Source organism: Penicillium verhagenii (assembly GCF_028828195.1).
Source record: "Penicillium verhagenii strain IBT 33310 chromosome Unknown utg000012l_segment0_segment0, whole genome shotgun sequence".
Lineage (NCBI taxonomy): Eukaryota > Fungi > Ascomycota > Eurotiomycetes > Eurotiales > Aspergillaceae > Penicillium > Penicillium verhagenii.
Window position 1 is genome coordinate 902,433 of NW_026643176.1, and position 22,373 is coordinate 924,805.

General features: G+C 46.9%; 6 protein-coding genes across 6 annotated transcripts; 2 read left to right on the forward strand and 4 right to left on the reverse strand.

Moving 5' to 3' along the window:
• Positions 1 to 69: 69 nt before the first annotated feature.
• On the reverse strand, positions 70 to 1,854 carry N7466_011005 (sugar porter family MFS transporter; the record flags this gene model as incomplete). The annotated part of the gene is made up of 5 exons (XM_057170394.1): positions 70 to 146; positions 208 to 813; positions 876 to 1,331; positions 1,417 to 1,686; positions 1,749 to 1,854. The coding sequence occupies 5 exons, from the start codon at positions 1,852 to 1,854 to the stop codon at positions 70 to 72; spliced, it is 1,515 nt and encodes a 504-aa protein (XP_057016126.1).
• Positions 1,855 to 2,340: 486 nt separating this feature from the next.
• Positions 2,341 to 4,373, forward strand: N7466_011006 (alpha/beta-hydrolase; the record flags this gene model as incomplete). The annotated part of the gene is made up of 4 exons (XM_057170395.1): positions 2,341 to 2,570; positions 2,649 to 2,884; positions 2,955 to 3,625; positions 3,693 to 4,373. The coding sequence occupies 4 exons, from the start codon at positions 2,341 to 2,343 to the stop codon at positions 4,371 to 4,373; spliced, it is 1,818 nt and encodes a 605-aa protein (XP_057016127.1).
• Positions 4,374 to 4,484: 111 nt separating this feature from the next.
• On the reverse strand, positions 4,485 to 6,098 carry N7466_011007 (fungal specific transcription factor domain-containing protein; the record flags this gene model as incomplete). The annotated part of the gene is made up of 4 exons (XM_057170396.1): positions 4,485 to 4,862; positions 4,948 to 5,299; positions 5,357 to 5,584; positions 5,647 to 6,098. The coding sequence occupies 4 exons, from the start codon at positions 6,096 to 6,098 to the stop codon at positions 4,485 to 4,487; spliced, it is 1,410 nt and encodes a 469-aa protein (XP_057016128.1).
• A 1,967-nt stretch (positions 6,099 to 8,065) lies between these two features.
• On the reverse strand, positions 8,066 to 9,785 carry veA (sexual development activator VeA; the record flags this gene model as incomplete). Its single annotated transcript, XM_057170397.1, has 2 exons — positions 8,066 to 9,558; positions 9,626 to 9,785. 2 exons carry the CDS (start codon positions 9,783 to 9,785, stop codon positions 8,066 to 8,068), a joined length of 1,653 nt encoding a protein of 550 aa, XP_057016129.1.
• Positions 9,786 to 16,110: 6,325 nt separating this feature from the next.
• Positions 16,111 to 17,873, forward strand: N7466_011009 (putative DNA repair protein (Rad57); the record flags this gene model as incomplete). The annotated part of the gene is made up of 2 exons (XM_057170398.1): positions 16,111 to 16,517; positions 16,577 to 17,873. 2 exons carry the CDS (start codon positions 16,111 to 16,113, stop codon positions 17,871 to 17,873), a joined length of 1,704 nt encoding a protein of 567 aa, XP_057016130.1.
• Positions 17,874 to 20,104: 2,231 nt separating this feature from the next.
• Positions 20,105 to 21,585, reverse strand: N7466_011010 (oleate delta-12 desaturase odeA; the record flags this gene model as incomplete). The annotated part of the gene is made up of 2 exons (XM_057170399.1): positions 20,105 to 20,511; positions 20,592 to 21,585. 2 exons carry the CDS (start codon positions 21,583 to 21,585, stop codon positions 20,105 to 20,107), a joined length of 1,401 nt encoding a protein of 466 aa, XP_057016131.1.
• Between the last annotated feature and the right edge of the window lie 788 nt (positions 21,586 to 22,373).

Below are 22,373 nucleotides of genomic sequence, written 5' to 3' on the forward strand. Positions count from 1 at the left end.
ATCCCTTCTCCATATCGAAATATCGAAAGCTTCCAAGTTTTTCACATGTACAAAGCACTTGCTGAATATCTAGACACTATCCACTTCAGTAACATGGGCCTCCTCCTTCTCCTCCAATTCACGGGGCAATGTCAGCTCTTGGTGTGCTGTAACATGTTAGTGTACGAAATATTTTCAAACGATGAGAACGATAAAGATTAAACTTACTCTTGAACTTCCGAGCCGGGATACCTTGCCGGAACATGACCTGAATCTCTTCAAGTGTGCGCCCAGACGTCTCAGGCAGGAAGAAAAATATCCAAATAGAAGCCGCAACCATCAAACTACCATAAATGAAGCCGACCTTGGCGCTCAGCCCGGCGGCATCTGTATCGAACAGATATGGGAAGGTAAATGTGACCAACCAGCTGCAGAACCAATTAGCGCCAGTCGAGGTCGCCATAAGCTTGCTGCGGTTGGGGCCGGTAGAGATCTCGGATGTAACAACCCAGACGACTGGTCCAAGTGCCAGGTTGAAGACAATCATGAAGATGTATACCATGCCTACAATCGTTTGATCAATACCCAATGTCTTGTCAGTTGCCGTTCCGGCTCCACCGACGATTAGCAACACGACTGCCACTGCAATGGTTGATATGAGCATCATCGGGCGACGGCCGAATCGCTCTACGCAGTACTGGTTGAGCCAGACTGCGGGCATTGGAACCAGGTAGAGTCCCATCTGGATGAGAAACGAGTTTGTCATCCCAATAGCACTGAAGAAAACGATACCATAACTGGTAATAAAGTTGATACCCGATGCTTGTTGCCATGCTATCCTCGAGAGGTTAGTTTAGGCAAAACACTTCGAATTCAGAGCAATGGACTCTACTAACCTTGCAGTGCCATTCCCAGGTATGCCTTCCGTCCATCAACATTCCATTTCAACAAGTCCATCCAAGATCCCTCGGTCTGTCGTTCTTCTTCAATGAGACCCGTGATGTGCAGGATTTCGCTTTCAACGAAATCGGGCCGGTCTCCATGTAAGCGGCGAAGAGACCTCCTCGCTTTCTCCACCTCTCCTTTATTCAACAACCACCGAGGGGATTCCGGAGCGAATAAGATCAGACCGGGGACAAGGATTATGGGGAAGATCAGCTGAACGGCCATGGGAATGCGGTAGGCGCCGCTATCTTGACGGGTCTTGGTCGAATTGTCGACAACCACTCCAAACAGCAGACCAAGTCCTACACTGAATTGGTATAGGGAGACCAAAGCTCCCCGGAACTGAGCCGGAGCGCAATCTGCTACATAAAGGGGAACTAGGCATGAGATCAAGCCCACGGCGTAACCTAGAAATAGAATTTAGCAACAGTCACGACCGCGATATAGACCTTGTAGGTACTAGTAGCATTGAATGGACAACTCAAAGCTCACCCAGTAGAAGACGACCAACTATAAGCAATCCCAAATCATCGGCAGCGACTTGGAAGATCACGCCAGCGACTACAAAAGCGCTGGACACAAATAGACCTCCACGGCGGCCAATCCTATCACCTACCACAAATGACGAGACGGCACCGACGAACTCGCCAACATTGATGATACTGGTTGTGAGAGATTGCATGCTTGCACTCAGGGCATAAGCATCCGTCGCAGCGTCGTAATGGCCATATTCTTTAATAAACGGCTCCATAGCCAGGATGCCTAGGCAAGTAATGAGCTTAAATCCAGAGGAAAGCTAGTGAGCGAATCATGCTTTCACATACCAGAGTAATAGGACGAATCAAAACCAAATTGGAAGGCAGCAATGGTAACGAACGAGCAAATGGCAATAGCGCGCCATTCAGCACGAATGGCAGCCGCGACCGACATTTGGGACGACATCTCGCAAAAGGAGCCAAGACAGATAGGAGAACCGATCTCAAGATATTCAGGGGACGAACATGGCCGTTCCTGTGACCTTATATATGCCCCCCAAAAAAAGCCCAACGTTTCCAATTTTTCCCCCGGGTTTTCCCAGGAAAGTTGGGGTTCAAGTTGCGGAGAAGTGAGTCCTACAGTGGACTAGACCAGATCAATTCGCCGAACGGAAACACGCAATTTAGCCGACTAGAGTTTGTCATCTCACTCGCTGATTGGCCAATTCTCGGCTGTGTTGTCCAGCTTAGTTAAGCTTATTCTACAAGTATTCCAGACCTCAATGATCAATCCATCTTTACTCTTATTCCAGTCCGCTCTTTCTATTTACCTCGGGAACTGCTTTTAAGCAGCCGAATTCACCAAAAGCCAAAAGAATTATCCGCCCGAAGATTTAATCCCGGGTGTCGCCGTGTTGACCTTGCTAGAGCCGAACCAAACATGGCCGAACAGTTAGCTTTACCGACCGATGTCGGGAGAGGTTTAGTGGAAGTGTTGCTTCCCACAAAGACTACTCCTTCTTATGAGCAGCGCGTGATCGGTAAAGAAAGTGAGATTGAGGGGATTGAGGAGTTTCGGGGGATTCCGTATGGCATTGTTCCTTCGAGATGGCAGCATGCTTCGTTGCGGGATCGCTTGCCTACGGATATCTTTCATGCCACGAAGAATGGGTGAGTGAATGTCTCAAGACTTTGAAATCCATACATCCTATACTTATTCGAAAGTCACTGACATGACCTGCGATGAAGGCCTCGCTGCCCACAGCCCCAAGAGCCTAACAACAGTGATTTCTTCCAGTCCCATCTTGACTTCCCCAGCGATGTCACGGAATCCGAGTTCGAATGTCTGAATCTCTTCATTACAAGACCTAGTGCATCTGCCCTGACTGGTGCGGCTATCAATCCTAAAACAGCTAAGCTTCCAGTCTACGTATACATTCATGGCGGAGCATACAGTTTCGGCGCCGGAACAGATCCCATGTGGGGTAAGTGTTTATTTATCTTTAAAGTCCAATCTCACCATCACCACAGAAGCGGTAGCTAACAAACCTTCAGATCCTGCCAGGCTAGTTAAAAGATCCATCGATCTACAGTCACCCATTATAGTCGCAACAATCAACTACAGACTAAATATCTTCGGCTTCGGGGCGTCCTCCGAGATCATCCAAGGCCAGAACCCAGAGGGACAGTTAAGAGGTTGCAACTTCGGTCTCACGGACCAACGTATCGCTATCCGATGGGTCCACGAGAACATAGCGGCCTTTGGTGGAAACGCGAACCAAGTGACAGTGGGCGGCCAGTCTGCAGGCGGGAGCTCTTCGCATGCGCATATTTCACAGGCAGTTTTTGGGAAACAGGAACCTCTTGTTCATCGCGCGATTATTCAATCTGGTGCTGTGGGCGTTTTGGGCCCCATCTCGATGGACGTGGCTGACGAGCGGTGGAATACGTTTTGTGCCCAGTTGAATGCACCGGGGGAATCCGCGTCTCCTTCTCGTTTGGAGTATATGGTGGATTTGCCAGCTGACAGGATCTTGGAAGCATTCCGAGAGCTGAGGTGGATGGTTAGTCCTCTCGTTGTAGATGACTTGACCTTGTCAAATGGATCTGATGGGCTTCCGAGATGGAATATACACCTTGATGGCCCCGATAAACATCTGACCCGGAGTCTTCCTGGCGATGATTTTGAGCCGATTGCCGTGCTTATTGGAGATACGGACCTCGAGGTAAGCTACAAATGCTTATTTAGCAGCTATGGTATATGTCAACTGACAACTTTGCAACACTTACCAGGGCACTATTCATGCTGATCAAGTCTCCAAAATTAAAAGCTTCACTCAACTCCAAGAAGCTCTAGTCCAAGGAGTCGACTCTCGTGAATTCATCGACGAATTCCTTACAGTCTACGGCCTAAAGTCCGATACCTCTCTACCCGACCTCCACGAACAAATCTACCACTTCTTATCCGACCTCCAATTTGGTCATCCGGTGCAACTTGCTCGAGACGAATTGACCGACTGGGACCATCAGTCCTCGGATACAGAGAAAGGAATAAATCTCAAAGACATAAAGCGTCCTACAGTGGTACAGTCATTCCGTGCAAATGTCGGAAACCCGTTCCCAGGACCAAACTACCAGAAGGCTCACCACTGCGTCGATCTGATCTACATCTACGATTCCTTCGCGGAGGCACTACGCGCTGCAGATGAGGAACTTCCCGCAGATGCCATCACGAACGATACTCTGGTTGAGCGTGTTCAAGGAGATTGGATTCGATTTATCGCGGCTGCGGTGACGGGGTATCAGGATGGTTTCGCGACGGTCTACAATGCGGATAGGTCGACGTCCACGGTGGATATGGCGTCTGATCCGGAGTGGTCAGTGAGAAAAGACCGATTTGACTTCTTGCATAAGTACCAGGCTTCAGCGCAGCAGGCAATGAAGGCGTTGTGTGGAAATGGGCATTCTTTCTAACTTTCAAGTCGGATATGAAAGGTAACACCTTGGAATTGTGTTATGCGTGCTCATCTGTAGAGCGATGCGATAATGCACTGATCGTCCATGTACATTTAAATCCATCATTCCTCATTCCCTACTTATCGGGCCAACCTGTAGCCCCCTATAACCTGGTATCCAACGATAAGGCAGACTTTCTGGATCCAAAGATTCCTCCAAGGGAATATCAGCTTGCATATCATCTCCATCAGGCTGCCCCATATTATACGAGAGAGCCCGACGAATGAACTTAGCAAAAGTATGTTGGTAGTCCATATTTGTCGTGGCGACAAACTTATCCAAAACCTGCAAGTTGATCGCACAGTTGCGCATGATCAGATCGTCCGATTGACGACCCAGTTTCCGGGCGAGGATCAGGAATATGAAGGAGGATTGGAGGAAGTAGGTTCCGAAGAACCTGTACATGAGACAAAGTCGGGGGTCGACTTGGAGGATATATCGTGCAACCTGGTTCATCAGTTCGACTGGGTTAGTCGCTCATTGTCATCGAGGAAAGATTTCAATATTTTTTGATGTGGGCGACTGGACTTACGTTTGCACAGGCTACTGCGTGCTCGCCGGCCGTGATGAAGTCAGAGGATGCTTGCCAGGCGTGATCTTTGTACATCCGGACTATATCCATTGGACCGTGTAGAAGGACAAACATGCAATGGTACATGTGAAGGCCATAGTATGCTACCTTTGGGATCCCCGGCGGAGGAGGTTGGGTGCATTCTGGGACTGCGATTTTGTAGAACTCCGGGCCCACCAGTGCAGTAAATGATGTGAACCATTGCTCAAGGTTGAGGAGAATATTTGCTTTGATTTCGGAGAGGAACTTCTCGTTCGTATTGAATGTTGGATGCTGACAAAGGAAGCGATGTTCGAGGATCTCCCCCAGTATCCTGTAAAGGTTCAGGTCAAATTTATGCAAGGAACTGATCCAGGTATAGTGTACCTACTTTGACAGCGGTAGGTAGATACCAAGCATATCGAGACTACCGACGCGGTAGCAGAGCATGGTCCCTTGGAAATTGATCTCCGGGGCTCTTAGTAATGGACCTGGCAAAATCCAGACTGTGTCAGGCGACGGAGTGGGAAGAAGTTGGCATTCTTGGTCTGGGATGCGCGGTCGTTCGTTAAATGATAGCGCCACATGTCTATCAATGATATATGACGCCCACCATAGCCTAAAGGAAATTAGCATTAGGGCCAAAGGTGGTTTAGTTGAGTATAGTAGAGTGTAACTTACCTTCTCCTTTCCTCCCTGTCATCCTCGCTAAGAATCGGCGAGTCCTTATAAAGCTGTAATTCCTGCACAATAAAACCAAGGAATGCAAGCCAATAATGTAAGCTTGACTCCACCGACTGCTCACTAGGAGAGATACTTGTCATAATGAACGCCGTCAACGCATCATCAAAGACATGATCTGCACCGGGCAATGTTCTCGGATGGAAATAATGAATTAATTTGTCGAATAAATACCGGCCTAACGCGGCCCGTTCTTTTGAGGTCGATTCAGGGAGAGCAGATGATTCATCAGAGGGCATAAAGCATGCAACACCTAGATCCGGTGAGCCAACATTCATAGATCCTGAACCAAGGAGGGCATCACATACACAATATTGACAGAAGCAGAGTTGGCTCTGTTGGTCGTGGAGCACACTGATTGAGTAATCTTTCTCGTCGAACCAGTAAAGCATGGAATTCCTGATTGGGTGAGGTAAAAAAATGTTCTAAGAGTCGACATGCCTCATATCGAGTGAGATGTATTGTAGAATTGCTGACAAAATGAAATATCCCATATAAGCAAAGAGTCCAGAAATCCAACTCGATTGATTGCAATCGGCCCTTTCTACTAGTACTCACCGTGCATGTTCCCTGTCTGGCTTCAAGATCGAAAAATCATGAAGGCAGTCTAACACTGGGTAATCAATAGCATCCTGACATAAGCAGCATTAGACAACCAAAGTAAAAGTATTCAAGCAATGCAATTTACCGAATCAATAGTAGAAGGTGAATGAGGAATTTCCTTTCTAGTAGATTTCCTGCCCCTTTTCTTTATCGGGCGATCAGAGGTGCATCGGATTTGCAATCCTATAGAAAAAAACGGTCAAGGCCGATCCATTATTGCAGGGAAGAAAAAAGCGGGGACAATACGCTTGCACCGCACACACCCCTGAGGTTGTGGAGAGCACTTCAGTTTGTGGCCATGACACTGGTCACATGCAGACTCGGTCCTCTTATCCATGTTACATGCATTGCCCGAAGATATAGGAAAGATATAGGAGAAGGTATTTGGCAAGGAAGAAAGAACCACGTAGTGGAACAGCCAAGACGTCTATCATCACCGCCTTGGTCACCGTGCGAAATGAAATGAAATTTTGTGTGGTGAATCACGCTAATGCTTCAGAATTGGGCTTGTAAAAATTGTTTTGATATTGGAGGAAGTGAGTTCTCTGGTTGAGATTGTAGCTATCCGTGAATCAATAATGATTCGATCTTTGAGGCTTTTCGCAGGCTCGAATGCTGAGTAATTGCAGTTCATGGCTGCATCGGGCGCTCAAAAGCCATAATGATTTCAGCAGATTCAAGTGTTGATACATGTATCCCTAGATCTCGTCTTCAGAACGCAACCGAGATGTAAACGGCTAGCAGTATCAATCATGCTGGTACGTGGTTCCCAAGTCCAATCTCCAGTGTACTTGGATGATTATCTGATGATCTGATTATCTTCACAATCGCCCATACCGGGAAATCACTTATCCATCTTCGCATGAGATCCTAGTAGATACTAATACACACACATGCAATGCCAAGGCAACATTCAAATAAGAAAAAAAAAGTGGTATTGAGATCAACACTGATAGGTATCAAGGACACGTCAGAACGCCAATAAGGAACAAAATTAAGCAAGTCCTCCAACTGGAGGGATTGCACCAATGGAGAATCTCCAAGGTACACTAATCATATACCAGTCCTCTTTTTTCTAAAATGAGGAACTGCGGATTTGGTAAAGGAAAACAACAAACGATCGCTGATGAGAAAGACAACATGACTTTGCCATCCTTGTAAATCCGTGCGCTAAAAGCAGCCCAAACGCGAAAAAGGGTATCGGAGGTAGAACGCAAAGTCAGCCTCCGCTTCAAACTCCTGTCCGAGCCTTTCTTTCTCGGACAGAGCCGGCGGAAGACTTTTCAACGCTTCTCGCCTGAACCCAAGAGAGTGTATGAGAAACGATGCAAGCCAATAATGAATGCGCATGATGGATCACCAGACCAGGATATAGATAAGATAGAAGCCAACATAACCAACTGATGCCCGGGGTAATTGAATATCAACAAGAAAATGACTTAAAAAATGAAAGTGAAAATACCAATATTTTCATTGAAGGGGGACATAAGAGCACTATGCAACCATATGTCTAGGAATGATGCGACGATATAAAGAGCAAGTGGCTGGTTGAAAGGCATATACAAAATGCAAGGATGTTAAACCCTGCGAAGGGTTCCAACCTCAAGTTGGAGGGGGTGGTGCGCCACAGGGCTATATCAATGGGAGAATATCCCAAGCTCGAGGTGGGCGAATATCAGAGCAAGCTCTTGATAGGGGGGGAAGAAAGAGGATAGATCAATTCGATGATATAATTGATTTTCGCAAGCCATGGCTTTTAATGAGGTGCCTTCATGACCATCTTGCCATTGGCACGTTTATATGCCATCTCGACGCCGAGCTCAGCCATCAAGGCTGCACGACTCTCCGCGGAGAAATCTCGGTATGCATTTGGGTTCGGCTCGGTATCTGGCCTCATACCGTTCTGCATGGAGCGGTCATCAATTCCGAAAGAATCTTCGTGAGTGCGCTTGGTACCAATCGGCCCTGTGTGGTAGAGCATCCGCTTGCCTGTGAATGAATCGTAGCCTCCAGGGCTTGGCGGCACACTCTCGATAGATGGCTGCACATTGGCGTATTCACTGGCCAAGGCTTTCATTCCGGCATGAGGCATATTCGGTGTCTGGTCATGGCGCATCATATGGGCTGGTGGCAGATATTGGGAGGGATCTTGAATCAAATAGGGTATAGGCTTTGCTGCTTCCACGCGGTATTGGTTCATATTGTTCTTGGGGTAACCATTTTGGATTTGCTGGCCCATGGGATAACCAGCGGGAGTCATCTCGTACTCCGAAGCGTTGGATGGGTGACGAATATTAGCATAGCCTGTATGAGGCGAATACATAGCAGGAGGTGGAGGAGTGGGCGGCATGTGAGCAGCAGCAGGGTAATGAGTTGATGTTGAGCCAAAGGAAATATGTGATTGATAGGATGGGGTTGGGGCGTGAGCTATGGCGGGTGGCATTGGTCGCTGGTAAGGTGGTGGACAAGCAAAGCCATAATCTTGACCTGACGACCGCCGTTGAATTTCGGGTCCATATCCGTATGGTGATTCCGCTGTGCTGGTATGACTATTTGATCGAGGACGTTCCACGGACTGTGCCACGTAGTGATCAGGTGTTGAGAATCGGTTGGCCCGAGGATATACCGCCGGATTCCTCTCCTCGTGGTAAGTGAAGTCTGGATCGTGCTTGTCGCCCCGGCGTCTCATCCGAACATCACGACGAATGCGAACACGGCATCCCTGCTCGGCGATTATCCTGCTCAACGAAGTGCTCGTAGCTAGGCCAGGGAACTTCTTCGCACTGTAGACGATAAAGGGGAGGGATTTGACTTCGAAACGGAAGTGTAAGAATGATTGTGGGGAGCCAGGCTTCGTGATATTGGGACTGGCGACTTGATTCGGAAGTGGCAGGTCCGAGTCCTTGTCAGTATCATTCGCATCCTTAATCTCCTCGTACAAATGGAAGGCTAATCGGTATCGACCCTCGTGTCGTACCGATAAGTCGGGGAAAATGAAATATCCTGCTTGCATTGGACGATCGAGATATGCAACACCAGCTACTGGTACACCGGTCAAAACAGGGCATGAGGCGGGTCCAGCCATTCGTCCATGAGCCGTGTTCCGCGCATTTTCCAATGTCGCATAGAGGAAGAAGTTTGCATTATAGGCGAAAGTGATATCTTGCAGTATTTCAGTATTACCTTCGCGTTCGAATATGCGTAATTCCACCACGGGAGGCGGGTCGACAGGACGTCGGTCGGCGGAGGCTACAAAGCAGGTCAGTATGGAGAGGGAGGGACGGATCCACACGAAAACAATTTGGACAAGACTAACATTTGGCTCCAGCACCACAAGCTCTAGCACGTTCTGGCTGTTGCATAACAACCATTTGGTAGTGGAGTTCTCTACCATCGCGCGTCACCCGTTTGGTGTGTGTTTGCGACTCTGGCGGAAACTTGGAATTGTGCCTCCCCATCATCGCGAGTGTTGCCATATCGGCGGTAGATATTGTGATCTCAACCCTCTCCTTCGGGTGTTAATCTTTTTGGGATTTCAGGGCTGACGCTATCGGCGGGAGCAGCATCAGTAAGAGCGACAGGGGGAAGGGAAAAAATAGACAAGTTTGTGGGGGCGTAGAGGTGGACGATTGGGTTGACCATTCGGTTGTTCTCGGGGGCGCGCGACGTACAAATCCAATTCAATTCAATCCACGGATCGCCTCGTGGGAGTTGAGGATGGACGCGACTCAGGAAGAAAGCAGGTTCAATGTTCCCTGGTTCCAACCGGTCGATCGGGTCGACCCTGGGGCACGATCGCAGGCGGTCAATCGATGACGGTCGGCTGTGGCTGGGGACATGCGAGAATGAGGGCTGAGGGGGATAATTTCAAATAAAAAGATGCCAGGGGATTTTCCCTGTGAGCGATTATATTATAAAATTCCTTTAAGCATCCCGGGAGGAAGATGAAAGAGAGGGAGAATGTGGAAAGGCGAAAAGAAGAAGGGGAGAGGGGAGTGGTGACACGCAACTCGTCCATTGGTGACTTACAAGGTACGAGTTCCTTGTATAATCCACGGCGGTATGTCCCAAGTCCCTACACTGTACCGGTAATGATACGACAGGCCCCCACTGTTACCGTACACCAACTTTTCCCAAGATTTATTACCAAGATTACTCGATTTGGTGGGTTTTTACGATCGTTTCTTTGCTTGAAATACGAGTCTATGTATCAAACAAAGGTATCGCATTCACTCTTTAATACTCCGAAAAGAGAGAAAGAGAAAAAAAAAGAGAGATCGAGATCGGAGATCTTGGAATGTGTTATCATCGGAATCATAAATCAAGGAATAAAAAGAATTACAAAAGTGAATAAATCTACTCCTTACACAGAATTACCTACTAGTGAGCACTATAACAACTACATACTCCGGAGAGACGAACGGGGATGAATAATCCAGGAGATCAGAACTTGAAGGGAACGGTACAAGATTTGGAAATTATAAAAAAAAAATGGATATATTCAAATGTTTTAAAAATGATTTTCGGGGCTGTCGAATTTCTACTCCGTAGTTATCGCGATCTGCGGTTTCAAGCAAAGCTTCCAAGGTTTGTAAGGAAACTAGCGTATGGTCCAGTTCAGTGCTAGCGTATGTTCTTAGGGCTTGGTGTCCAATCGATGATCGAATCATATCCTCATCTGCTTGTCTTTCCCCCTCTAGATCCCGAAATACATGATCGATTCCCTACCTTCCGGTCCTTGGGACAGGTCTCGTCGATCGTCTGGTTGAACATTCTTCTCGATCTGGAGCAAACGGGGATCCTCCATGTTCCCCGGCTTCGTGCTGTCTCTTATCCCACCCAGTCCAACGGACCGGTCACCGTGGCTTTTTATGTTTGTTTTTTTTTTTCGTTTCTCTTGCATCTTTGTCTCCAGGGTCTATGTATAGACCAGGGTTGTCTAGACTTGATCGAATGAAATCCATTTGTACCTATTAGCATAACTTTTTTGTATTACCTTTTTTGCAAGCATTAGGGTCTAGGCAGGCAAACTAAACAGGCGAATGCCGTCATTTTCTTCTTTTTTCTTTCTTCCTCAGCTGACGTGGTTAGGCCTAAATACCGATCATGTATTGTTGTTTGGCTAAAAATTACCTCCGTTTTATCGTGAAAAGCAGAGACATGATGGATCTCTTAAAATAGGACAATTATGATTTTGAAATCCTTGAATTTCCTTCCCTTAACCCGTTGAACTAAGTCTTTTCTCCTTCTCCTTTTTGCCATGGACACCCCATCTTGGCGGCATCACAATTACACCCAATGATATCCTAGTCGGTGGTGGTCCAAGAACCGAACTAGGCAACTTTAGGTGAGAAGGCGTCCTTTGCAAACTGCCCATTGGCCCCACCTGTGGGCCGTGAGGCCGTGAATTCTGATCTGCATCTTGATGATTTTGTTAAAATCCCTGATTCCCCTCCTTATACACCAAGGCAGGTCATGATCCAACTGCAGCTCGGCAGGTGATTTGCTGCCAATGATGACCTTTTTTTTTTCTTTGTACGGAGTATTAATACGAAAGCGAATTGCCCACTATCCTAGCTGCTTCTGTGGCTGCATTGAAGAAGCGCCCAGAGAGAGGGTTTTTTCCCCCTCTCCTGTATCGTACGTTATCTACATAACTAGTCAGGGTTCATCCTAGAAAATAAGTTTCAGAGCTGTAGCGACATTTAAACTACCTACAGGGTACTCCGTATTTCAAGGTGAGATACATGATTCAAACCTTCCCAACCCTCTCGAATAATCCGTGGCACCTTGGATGATCTTTCATCTCCACTTAGAGACGGACCGCACCGTGTACAAAGCCACTGCTCCAGTCGGCCCAATGTTTCCGATTACCATGATTACCATACGTGACTGTTTTGTAAATGGATTTTAGTTCCTGCAAATCTCTCTGGTAACACAACGCACCTGTACCCTTCGGAGAGATACCTCTGGCCTCGACTGCTAAGCTTAAGATCTCTTCCAAGGTTCAAATTCGTTTTTGTTTGTGGGGGAAAGAATGAGTCTTGGGAGTACATCATCAGAAATCATGCTTTTCAACGCTAAGAAGAAGTGGAGTACATTATGTTAGTTGTCTTGATCTTGATTCGTTACTTCTAATACTTTTCTTTTACTAGGTGTAATTCCTCACTGGAGCCCTCTTTTTCAATCTACTCGGGGTCTGGATCCATGTCTCGTCTGACGGAGAACATTGAAATACAGGAGCATTGGAACTCGAGGACATCAAAGGTCCAACTTCATCCACTTTAGGGTTGCGAGAGTCGATCCGGGCATGAGGCATGATCACTGAGAATCATGCATCCATATTCACGCTCTACAGTACACTACAGAAGGGGTGCGCCGGTGTCTTTTTACCAAATCTAGCCTATGCTGCTTCGGACTTGAACCGATTAGTTAGTACAAACGTTCGGCCCGATGAAATCATAACGGACAGGGATCATTATAACGGTCGCTAAGTCGGGCCATCGACCCTACTATACCTAGTACACAACCAAAATAAAAAGGACGCACACTTTGCACAAGCCTAGAATTAAACGGGATTTGCAGGGGTCTGCTAGGCCCACAGCATTCATACCCACCATTTGCACCCACGTAAATCATTGACCACGTGTGATTAGCTAGTATGTACTCCCGAGGTCCGTACACTGGATATTACTCTGGATCAAAGAAATCAATAGAACATTTTTGTATTAGAATTCATTTGAATGTATGTACTAGTAAGGAGTAATATTAAACAACAGCTTTCTTCCGTATAATCCAAAATCATCCAGACCAACCTTAGAAAGGTAATTTTCACTCTTATTGCAAGTCAGGTGAGGAGAATCAATATGCACGTAACCTGGCCTATGCCTAGTATAGTATAGTCGCTAAAAAATCTCCTGTCCTCCATTCCAAACAGAGAATTCTCTCGCTCGAGCTCGCTCCGAACTGTCATTTTCAGCCAAATTTGGCCTTGAAGGGTATTTCGCTGACCTGACTACGGTCGCAAGTGCGCTTTTCAAGTAACGAGTTTCAACGACTGTCAAAACTGAACATAGAAGACACTCGAGTGCTAATTTAAGGGGGTAAACAAACTCCGTGGCTGGCAAAAGAATGCATTAACATGCATGTAAATCCAGGTCCCACTTTTTGATTCCACCAGTCTTGTTCCAAGCCCTAGAGGTTTCTCGAGCATCTCCTGAGGTCAGTATGAATCGTCTAGATGAGAGACATGACTCGGGGATCCGAGTCCATGGCTAGCCGCATGCAAGCTGCAAGTCTTAGCCTCTCGGTTCATAATCTTTTTATTTTCTTTTTCTTCGTAATCGATAGATTTCATCCGGATGTTTTTAGACCGCTATTTATGGATTACCGTGTATTAGGGCCCATACTCCCACGTGGACTGCAGAACCGTCGCGTCTACTCCTCGTCTAATACTGTAGTTCGACGACTGTGACATCCAATGGAAATTAGTAGGATCGACATGGCCAAGACTTGCCTCATGATGAACAAAGAATTCGAACATGTGCTCCCGGACCTTTTCCAGTGGCCTATTACTGTACGGAGTATAGTACGGAGTAAAGCAAAATTACTTCGTACACTAAAATACATGGATTTTAGTCAACAAGTATCGTGAATGCCCAGAGGCTTCTTCAAATGCACTAGTAATCTTACCAGTAGTACGCACTCCATACTTGGTTTTGAAGATCAAGGATGGGCTGATCGCTTCCGGTTTCGGTATTTGGGAGCGACCTTTGTTCGCCCTTGAGTCTTTATCAAATTATCATATGGACTATCTTGATCGCCTCATATAGTACTACCTACCTTGACATTCAATGTTCCATAATGAATACTATGTACCCTGGTAACTGACCTGACTTACTCCAAGGTTTGTGTACAGCACATTCCGTTAACGCGGACTATAATCCAAGAATCTACTATAGTATGCATCGTATCGATAAACCAGTCCCACGCCACCGCCACAGCCCTGGAGTGCGGTGTGCAAATCGATCATGATCGCCTGATTTTGTGGTATGTGACTTATGCGATCGACCGCATAATATCACTACTGCGTGGCGTAAATGACCTTGATTGTGCATTTTTACACTTGAAACATCATTCGGACCTTGACTATGGCGCATGGCTTGCAGTATGAATAATTTCGTAAAATGTATACAAGGCAATCGAGTCACATACCGGGCTCAAACACCCGTCCAAATGTGTCGAGGCGTTCAAATGTTACGACTGAGAATACTTACATGGTCACTTGTTCAGTCCTCTCCATGACCAAGCTCTTCGTATATTTTAATTTCAAGGTTGGAGGTAACGAACGGACCCCTTGGCCCCATTATTCTGGTCGAGGGATCCCGAGGTCGGAAATATTCTCCGAGTTCATGAGGAATCCACTGGTGGCGGAATCGGGTTGATCTTCTTCGCACAGAGCCTGTTCGTGGGTCTTCATTTTGGTTTGGGTTTGAACTTAATACAAATACTTTTTTGCGATTGGTATCTTGTGTCTGTAGACACTCAACGTTGAAGTGCTGAATCACCAACTCAACTTTGGAATTTGGCTGGGGGTTGATCGAAAAAATAGGTGCACATGTGTAGAACGTAACAGAACTTGTCAAATGGCGGGTTGGCCCATATAGTTGACATGTAGATAGAATTTAGTATCTAAATTACCTTTGCAAAGGGCAATGTTTTGCTAGTTAAAAATATACTACATTTGCAAATCCTTTTCCCAGCACCAATGCTGCTTCAAATGACCCGATACTCTCAGGAGCTCAATGTTAGAGTATTTCTACCGTGTGGTAGTTTTATAAATCAAAAATAATCAAAGGTGGTGGAGTTCTTGAAGTATGAAGATTTTGCCTATTAACTGTTATATAGAGCAATGCGCAAAAAAAAGCGATAAATTTTGGGTATCCCCTTCTGCACCATTTTGAGAAAATTGCTTCACCACCGCCCCAAAAATAATTCTAAATTTCTGAAATTTACATGACTTCATCTTCAGGTCATTTAAGATTCGAGTCTATGATCTTAAAGGAAAATATTTATTATTGGGGGTGTAATGGTTATAAAGCTGTGTAGGCCACCTGTGGGGTTGTCTAGTACTCTACTTCAGCGGATCAGAGTACTTTGGCGTGTGCTTAATTTTATACATATATACTCTAAGACTAAAAAGTGGCAAGAGGCTCATACTAAAATGGAAGGGAAAAGGTCTCGATTGCCAGACATTATCCTTGAGTATATACTGCGTACTAGTACTGTGCCAAGCGATCAATTAACCAAGTCTCTCCACCTACTTCTACCCCCAAACCAAATAATCCAATCCACAATCATCCTCCCGGGCCTCAAAACCAGTGTATGTAAATGAGTGTCTGGATAAGTACACACCTAAGCTACTAGTTGCTCTCAATGCTTGAAGAACTTGGAAGTTCAGTCATTTCCAAGGTTGAACAGTGGTTGGAATTGGTTAGTTGCATGTCAACTGGTGATACTTGAACATATTTTGATGATTGCATCTGTATAGACCTCCCCGTAAATCAAACCCGAAATCTGGATGCATATTAGTATCTTCGCACAGCACCATGAATCCATCATATATTATTTAACTATATAGTGCTTTGGTAAAGTAAGAATCAGAATTGACTGAACTTACTAGAATATATCGAACGAGACTGGTCTTACAGTTCAATTGAAAGGTGCTGATGTCAACGGGTGATTGGCCCCACATGACATGGGAAGAACCGCGTCTGTAAAGCCCCCGAGCTTCTCCCTCCTATGGATCTTCTATCAGTTCTGCCAGGCTTCGCGACAAAACCATACGCACATCTGCTGCCCTCATTAGAGCGCAGCAGACTCACTACCGTCGACCTTATCACGCTTGACACGCTTGAGATCGCGAAACGCGCCCATGTTCCCCCCGCAGACGTCCGGCGCTTTTGCGCCCGCGTCATCGAGGCGCTGCACGCCGACGTCGGTTTCCAGAAAACGAATTCCGGCATAGAATCCACGGAAGACGATGACTCCAGTTCAAGTGTTGGTCCAGATGCTGAATTTAGTCTCCGCCCGTCGTCCGAGCTTCAGTCGTCGCGATGCGGTATGATCAGCACCCTGGACCCCGCAATGGATGCGCTCTTGGGAGGCGGCATTCAAACGGGATATTTGACCGAGGTGACAGGTGAAAGGTTTGTGGGGATAAAAATTGTCCAATGCCATCACATTCTGACCAATTTTTTGTCTGTAGTGGTAGCGGCAAGACCCAATTCCTCTTGAGCCTTCTTCTGGCAGTTCAGCTGGCCGAACCCCGTGGCTTACAGAAACGTGCCATCTACATATCAACGGAGCATGTCTTGGCCACAAATCGTCTCTCCCAATTACTCGAATGCCATCCATACCTCTCAAGTCTCCCTGCCGACCAGGCCCCGACGCTCGAAAATGTTCTCTCTATTAACGCGATGGATATGGAGACTCAAGACCATATCCTCAATTACCAGCTCCCCGTTGCAATTGCAAGATACGATGTGGGCCTGGTCATAATCGACTCTATTACATCAAACTACCGCGCCGAGAACAACGACCACAGCGCAGTATCTCTCTCTACCCGATCCACCGAGCTCGCCAGGCTAGGCCAGATGCTCCGCAATCTCGCAGCAAAAGAGAACATCGCAATCGTTATCGCAAATCAAGTCTCGGACCGATTCGGACCACTCGAAAACGTCACCGACGAGCTCATATCAGCCACATTTCCACTTGCATCGAGTCCAACAGGAGGCCCGGATTCCGGCATTGCCTCGCCAATTCCCCCAAACGTAGCCGATATTCCGGCCCCATCCACACAGTCACAGCAAGATGCTCCCCCTTCCTCGTCCGAAGATTCGTCACAAACCCCAGCGGAGGAAGACCCGTTCTCGGGATTATATGCCATCGGTGATCCAGCTCGGATCAAATTCATGACTCTTATGCACCAGGAGCGGTTCTTTACTGGCTGGGGAGACACTAGATACCCCGTTGAATCGTCTCTTAAGACCCCAGCAATGGGCTATTTCTGGTCGACGCAGATTGCGTGTCGCATTGCGCTGAAAAAGGAAACTCGCTCTCTATACGTGCCTTGGGATGGTGGATATCCTTTATCCACGCCTTTAGACCAGATGGATCCCCCCGAAGAGAAGGTGGAGGAGGTATTTGAGGTATCCGAGGAAAAGCCTGGCTTTGAAACGGCACGACAGACGCATACAGGGGAATTAGAAGCTGAATCAGAGGCCCTAACCTCAGAAAAACCGCCTCCTCCCCTATCTCCCAGGAAACCCATAAAGGCATCGGAACCAGAACCAGAACCGGAACCATTCCAACGGTCCGTATCTGCATTTGTCCCCGAGCCAGAGCAAACCACAAGACGAATCATGAAAGTGGTATTTGCTCCTTGGACTGGCGGAGTGGAGCCGGTGACCAATGAGATGGAATGGCCACCCAGACCAAAAATTAGTGAGACTGCGTTTGAGATTTGGGAAGGCGGATTGCGGAGTATTGATCCAGAAGAGTGATCTATATCTACTTTTTTGAACGTAATAGACTTGAGCATTTGGGGGTATGCGTCTCGTCATCTTGTTTGTACCAGCATAGCACGGATATTGATAATTGCATAAACGCGCAGAATTATTTTTAAAAATAGTAGTTAGGTGCTATTACCTAGGTATCAATCAGCTTTCTTCCTCCTGGAAACATTGCCTATTCTTCATCTCTCTTCTTGACTTTTGTTTTCTTTCCACCCCTGAAATACGTCAGCAAGTCGACATACAAAAGAGTAAGCCTAGGAATCCCCTTCTGCAGCAAAGGCCACGTGCACTAAGACACCAGTTCCCATTCGGTATGATTCCTGCTCGGAAGTTCAACAAGGCCCTACCTGGACAAATATCAGTCTGTTCCTGAAGAGAAAAGTACCTGCACCTAGTTTTAGGCACTAAGGCACCCCGACGTCAATGGGCTTTGATTAGACCATTTTTCACGTATGAGGGGTTGGCCATATTTCCTGGCTTATACATATACAGAATCGGAAAGAAGGCCTACCATCGAGCGAAGAATAACACCAAGATGTCTACATGGCAGGTATCGCCATCTGGCAGATATCCTATGAGGATGAAAGGGAGGAGGCCAGACTGATTTGCAATCGCCAGGCCACGCGCAGTACACCAATACAATGGGACACAGGCACCAGCCCTTCCTTCCCAAGCCTTCTTTTCGTCAGATCTCATATAGCTGTATCCAGTGACTGTTGATCTCAAACCAAAGGACAAGTCAGTGGAGGTAGTAACGAGTAATAAAGGTATGGACGAGCTCAGATCACCAGCACGATGTCCCGCTTCTTAAGGCTGTTTCTGTTATCCTCTCAAGTGTGGGTAGTCATTTTACAGGCCATATCAGTGATGGTAGTATTGAGCAAGTATGTTCTAAGCTTCAAATATTGGAGATTGGAACAAGGGCTTGCTATTTAATCGAATATTGATATGGATGAAAGAGAGCAATAAACAATCTACATATGTATAGAGCAGCATTAAATCTTACATGTACGCTACAATTTGCCGCAAACCTTGGAACATTGATAGACAGAACACGAGTACTTTAAAATGTTCCGACTACACATGCTACATACATGTATCTAGATCGAGTATAAATAGAAAGCCCTGCGTGGATCATTAGTAGGTTCGTACTACGACACATAAATAGTACTCCACTTCACACATACCGCATACACATCAACATTGGAAGAAGCATCCAAACAAAGCCATTTGAATGCACATTGTCTTCATTTAAACGTTTCCCCCAAACACGTCAACACGTTCAAATGTTCAATCCCGATCGTTTACATTTATACTTCTGCTGCCTGAAACCAATGAAACGGCCCCAATATCCAATCCCAATCCCGCATCTACCCCGCAACCCGGTTTTCCAACGGCTGTCTCCATTTTCCTTGTTTTATAACCTCTCACGTCACAAGACTAACAATGTTGCCACTGATCCACTGTGCATTTCTGCGCTACCTACAGGTCTCGAGGTTTGAGGGGAGTTTTTCCATTTTCAACTCTTATTCTTCTATACTAGTGATCTGGACCGGCGCTGCGATGAGCTATGGTCTTTCGGATTTCGATGACCTGAATCGCTTGCAAATACTCAAGGCTGCTGCCTAGACAGACATTGGGGAGCAGTTCAATCCATGCTGATACCATATCTGGGTATAGGGTTGTGTGCACGCACGTGCGTGATGCGACTTGTTCCAACAGAAGAAAGCTGTGCCATGTCAACCCTCGAACACCGCCTGCTTTGCTTAGGGCTGGTTTTTATGCTTTCAATGGGACTAACATGATTTTCAAAACCACGACAGGACCATACTACGATCGGACAAAACGGAACGATTTGATAATCAACATGATTCAGGATTAAGATTTCAAAAGGATCATTATTTCATCCCCCGCAAGATCGTCTCCCCATTGCTCAACTCATATGAAGAGAACACAAACAAGAAATCCAGACAATCTAAAGACCAGACCAGCGACGAGGCTCTATGGTTCTTGCTCTTCAAACCAACCATTCTTGGCATCTATGCCTCGTCCAAGTCTCAAATCTCACAATGTTTTGTGTATGCGCGACAACAAGTGTACACAGATCATAAAAATATCACGACAATCAAAAAAAAAAAAAAGAAACTCGACATCATAAAGCAACGATAAATTTTCGCTCCCAAGTCCAAACAATGAGAAATATGCATATGTTTTACCATCTATTTGGCAATCTGGGCAGGACGAACACCCAGGCCGTTGGTGTTGCGGAAGAAGAGCACACCCTGGCTCTCGCCCTGGGCACCCTCCATAGGCTCAACCCACTGGCAGGTACGGGCGCTGGTCCACATGGCCTTGAAGAAGCCAGTCCAGCCGGTCGAGGCCTCGGTACGGTAGTGAGTGCCCATGACAGACTTGATGGCATCGCTGGCCTCGTCGGCGTTATAGAAGGGGATGTTGCTGACATAGTGGTGCAGAACGTGAGTCTCGATGATACCGTGGAAGATGTGACGGCCAACAAAACCGAAGTCACGGTCAATAGTGGCGGCGGCACCACGGGCGAAGTTCCAGACCTCGGGCTGGTAGTGGGGGAGAGTAGGGTCGGTGTGCTGCAAGAAGGTAATGGCAACTATATGAACGTTAGAACTGCTGATACTTTGATCTATCAAGGAGTTTGATAGAAGAGAAGAGAGAGAATAAAAGACTTACCGAGCCAGTGGTTCACCCAGAGGTAGGGGATACCGTACCAGACGAGCAGATTGAGCCATCCGAACTTGGAACCAATGGTGTACAGGAGAGCACCGGTGAGGAAAAGACCGAGATCACTCAGGGCAATCAGCTTGGCATCCTTGGCCTCGTACAGAGGGCTAGCGGGGTTGAAGTGGTTGACACCACCGAACCATCCGTTGGCCTTGCCCTTACCGCGTCCCTCGGGCTGCTTCTGGTGGTTGTTGTGACCAGTGACGTTGGTGGCCAGGTACATGAGCCAGCCGAACAGCTGCTGAGCAAGCAAGTTGGAAGCAGTCAGGATGGGGGTCTCCTCCATGAGCTCACCGAGCTCGTGCAGAGCACGGCCGGTACGGGAGGCATACTCCTCACGGGTCTTGGGAACGAAGACCATGTCACGGGCAAGGTTACCAGTGGCCTTGTGGTGCTTTCCGTGGGAGATCTTCCAGGAGAAGTAAGGCACGAGCAGGAGAGAGTGGCAGAACCATCCAACGGTGTCGTTCAGCACCTTTGAGGGGGAGAAAGCCTGGTGACCACACTCGTGGGCCAAGACCCAGACACCGGTACCGACCAGACCCTGGACAATGGTGTACAGGGTCCACAGAGCCACACGGGCGGGCATGAAGGGGACAGTCTCGGGAGTGACATAGTTGTGGAAGAGGTAAAAGACGGATCCCAGAATGACAAAGTCCCGGAAGACATAGTACAGACTGGTGATGGCAGAACGGTGGAAGCAGTGAGCGGGGATGGCATCACGGATCTGCTTGATGGTGAAGTCGGGGATCTTGAACTCATTGCCATAGGTATCGACCATCTTGCTGGCCTCCTGGTCCGAGGCCATGGACGACAGTGAAGTCGACGAGGGGGACTGACGGGGGCTGTCAAAGGGAGAAGCCGAGACCGAGTTGGGCATGGACGACTCGGTGGTGGGGTTGCGACGCAGCGCAGTGCGCTTGGGAACAGCGGTCGACGACATTGCAAAGTCCAGGAATTAAAAAAAAAAAAAATCTACACAGCCAATCTGCACTTGGACACTTCGGTTGCTATAACACGGGTTCGTTGTCCAAATCGAATGGAAAACGAAAGTTCCTCAAACGTTGTTGGGAAGGGAGAGGAGGTATGAGTTTGCGGTGGATTGAATCCAGGCAATTCTCTGAAAGACTATACGAATGGAAATGGGTCAGTTCTTTGATCGGCCAGTCCGAGGATTGAATGCATCAACACGCACCTAAGGATGATTTTTTTTTTTGCTCCTGGTTACACAAGGTCCAAGATTGTCGATTATCCCCAAGAGAAGCACACAGGAGGGGGAAGAAGGAGTTAAAAAAGAAATTTGCTTGACGCTAACCCCAGGCTAGAGAAGGTAAACGAACCGAGCAAAGAAAAAAAGAACAGAAAAGGAAGAAGATCAGCTTTTGGAATGTAAAGAGAAAAGAGAATGAAAAGGGACCAAAACTGGGGGTCCATGGGTCCGTGGGGATATGGTATTGGTGTATTTTTGGCGTATGGTTATGGTATGAACCCATACATGATCTTCAGCCTTGGATCGCTTATTTGCCCCTTTTTCCTGGTAAATAGAGGTGTAATTAATGTAATTATGGTAAACCACATCTGCAAAAAGAAGGGAAAAAACCTCCCCCAATCCCCACCTGAATCCATCCCCATCGGAATTGACAGTCAAGGTTTGATTCTTTTATTCTTTTATTCTTTTTTTTTTTTTTTTTTTTTTCTTTTTCCAACATCTACAATCCATATCATCTCCTG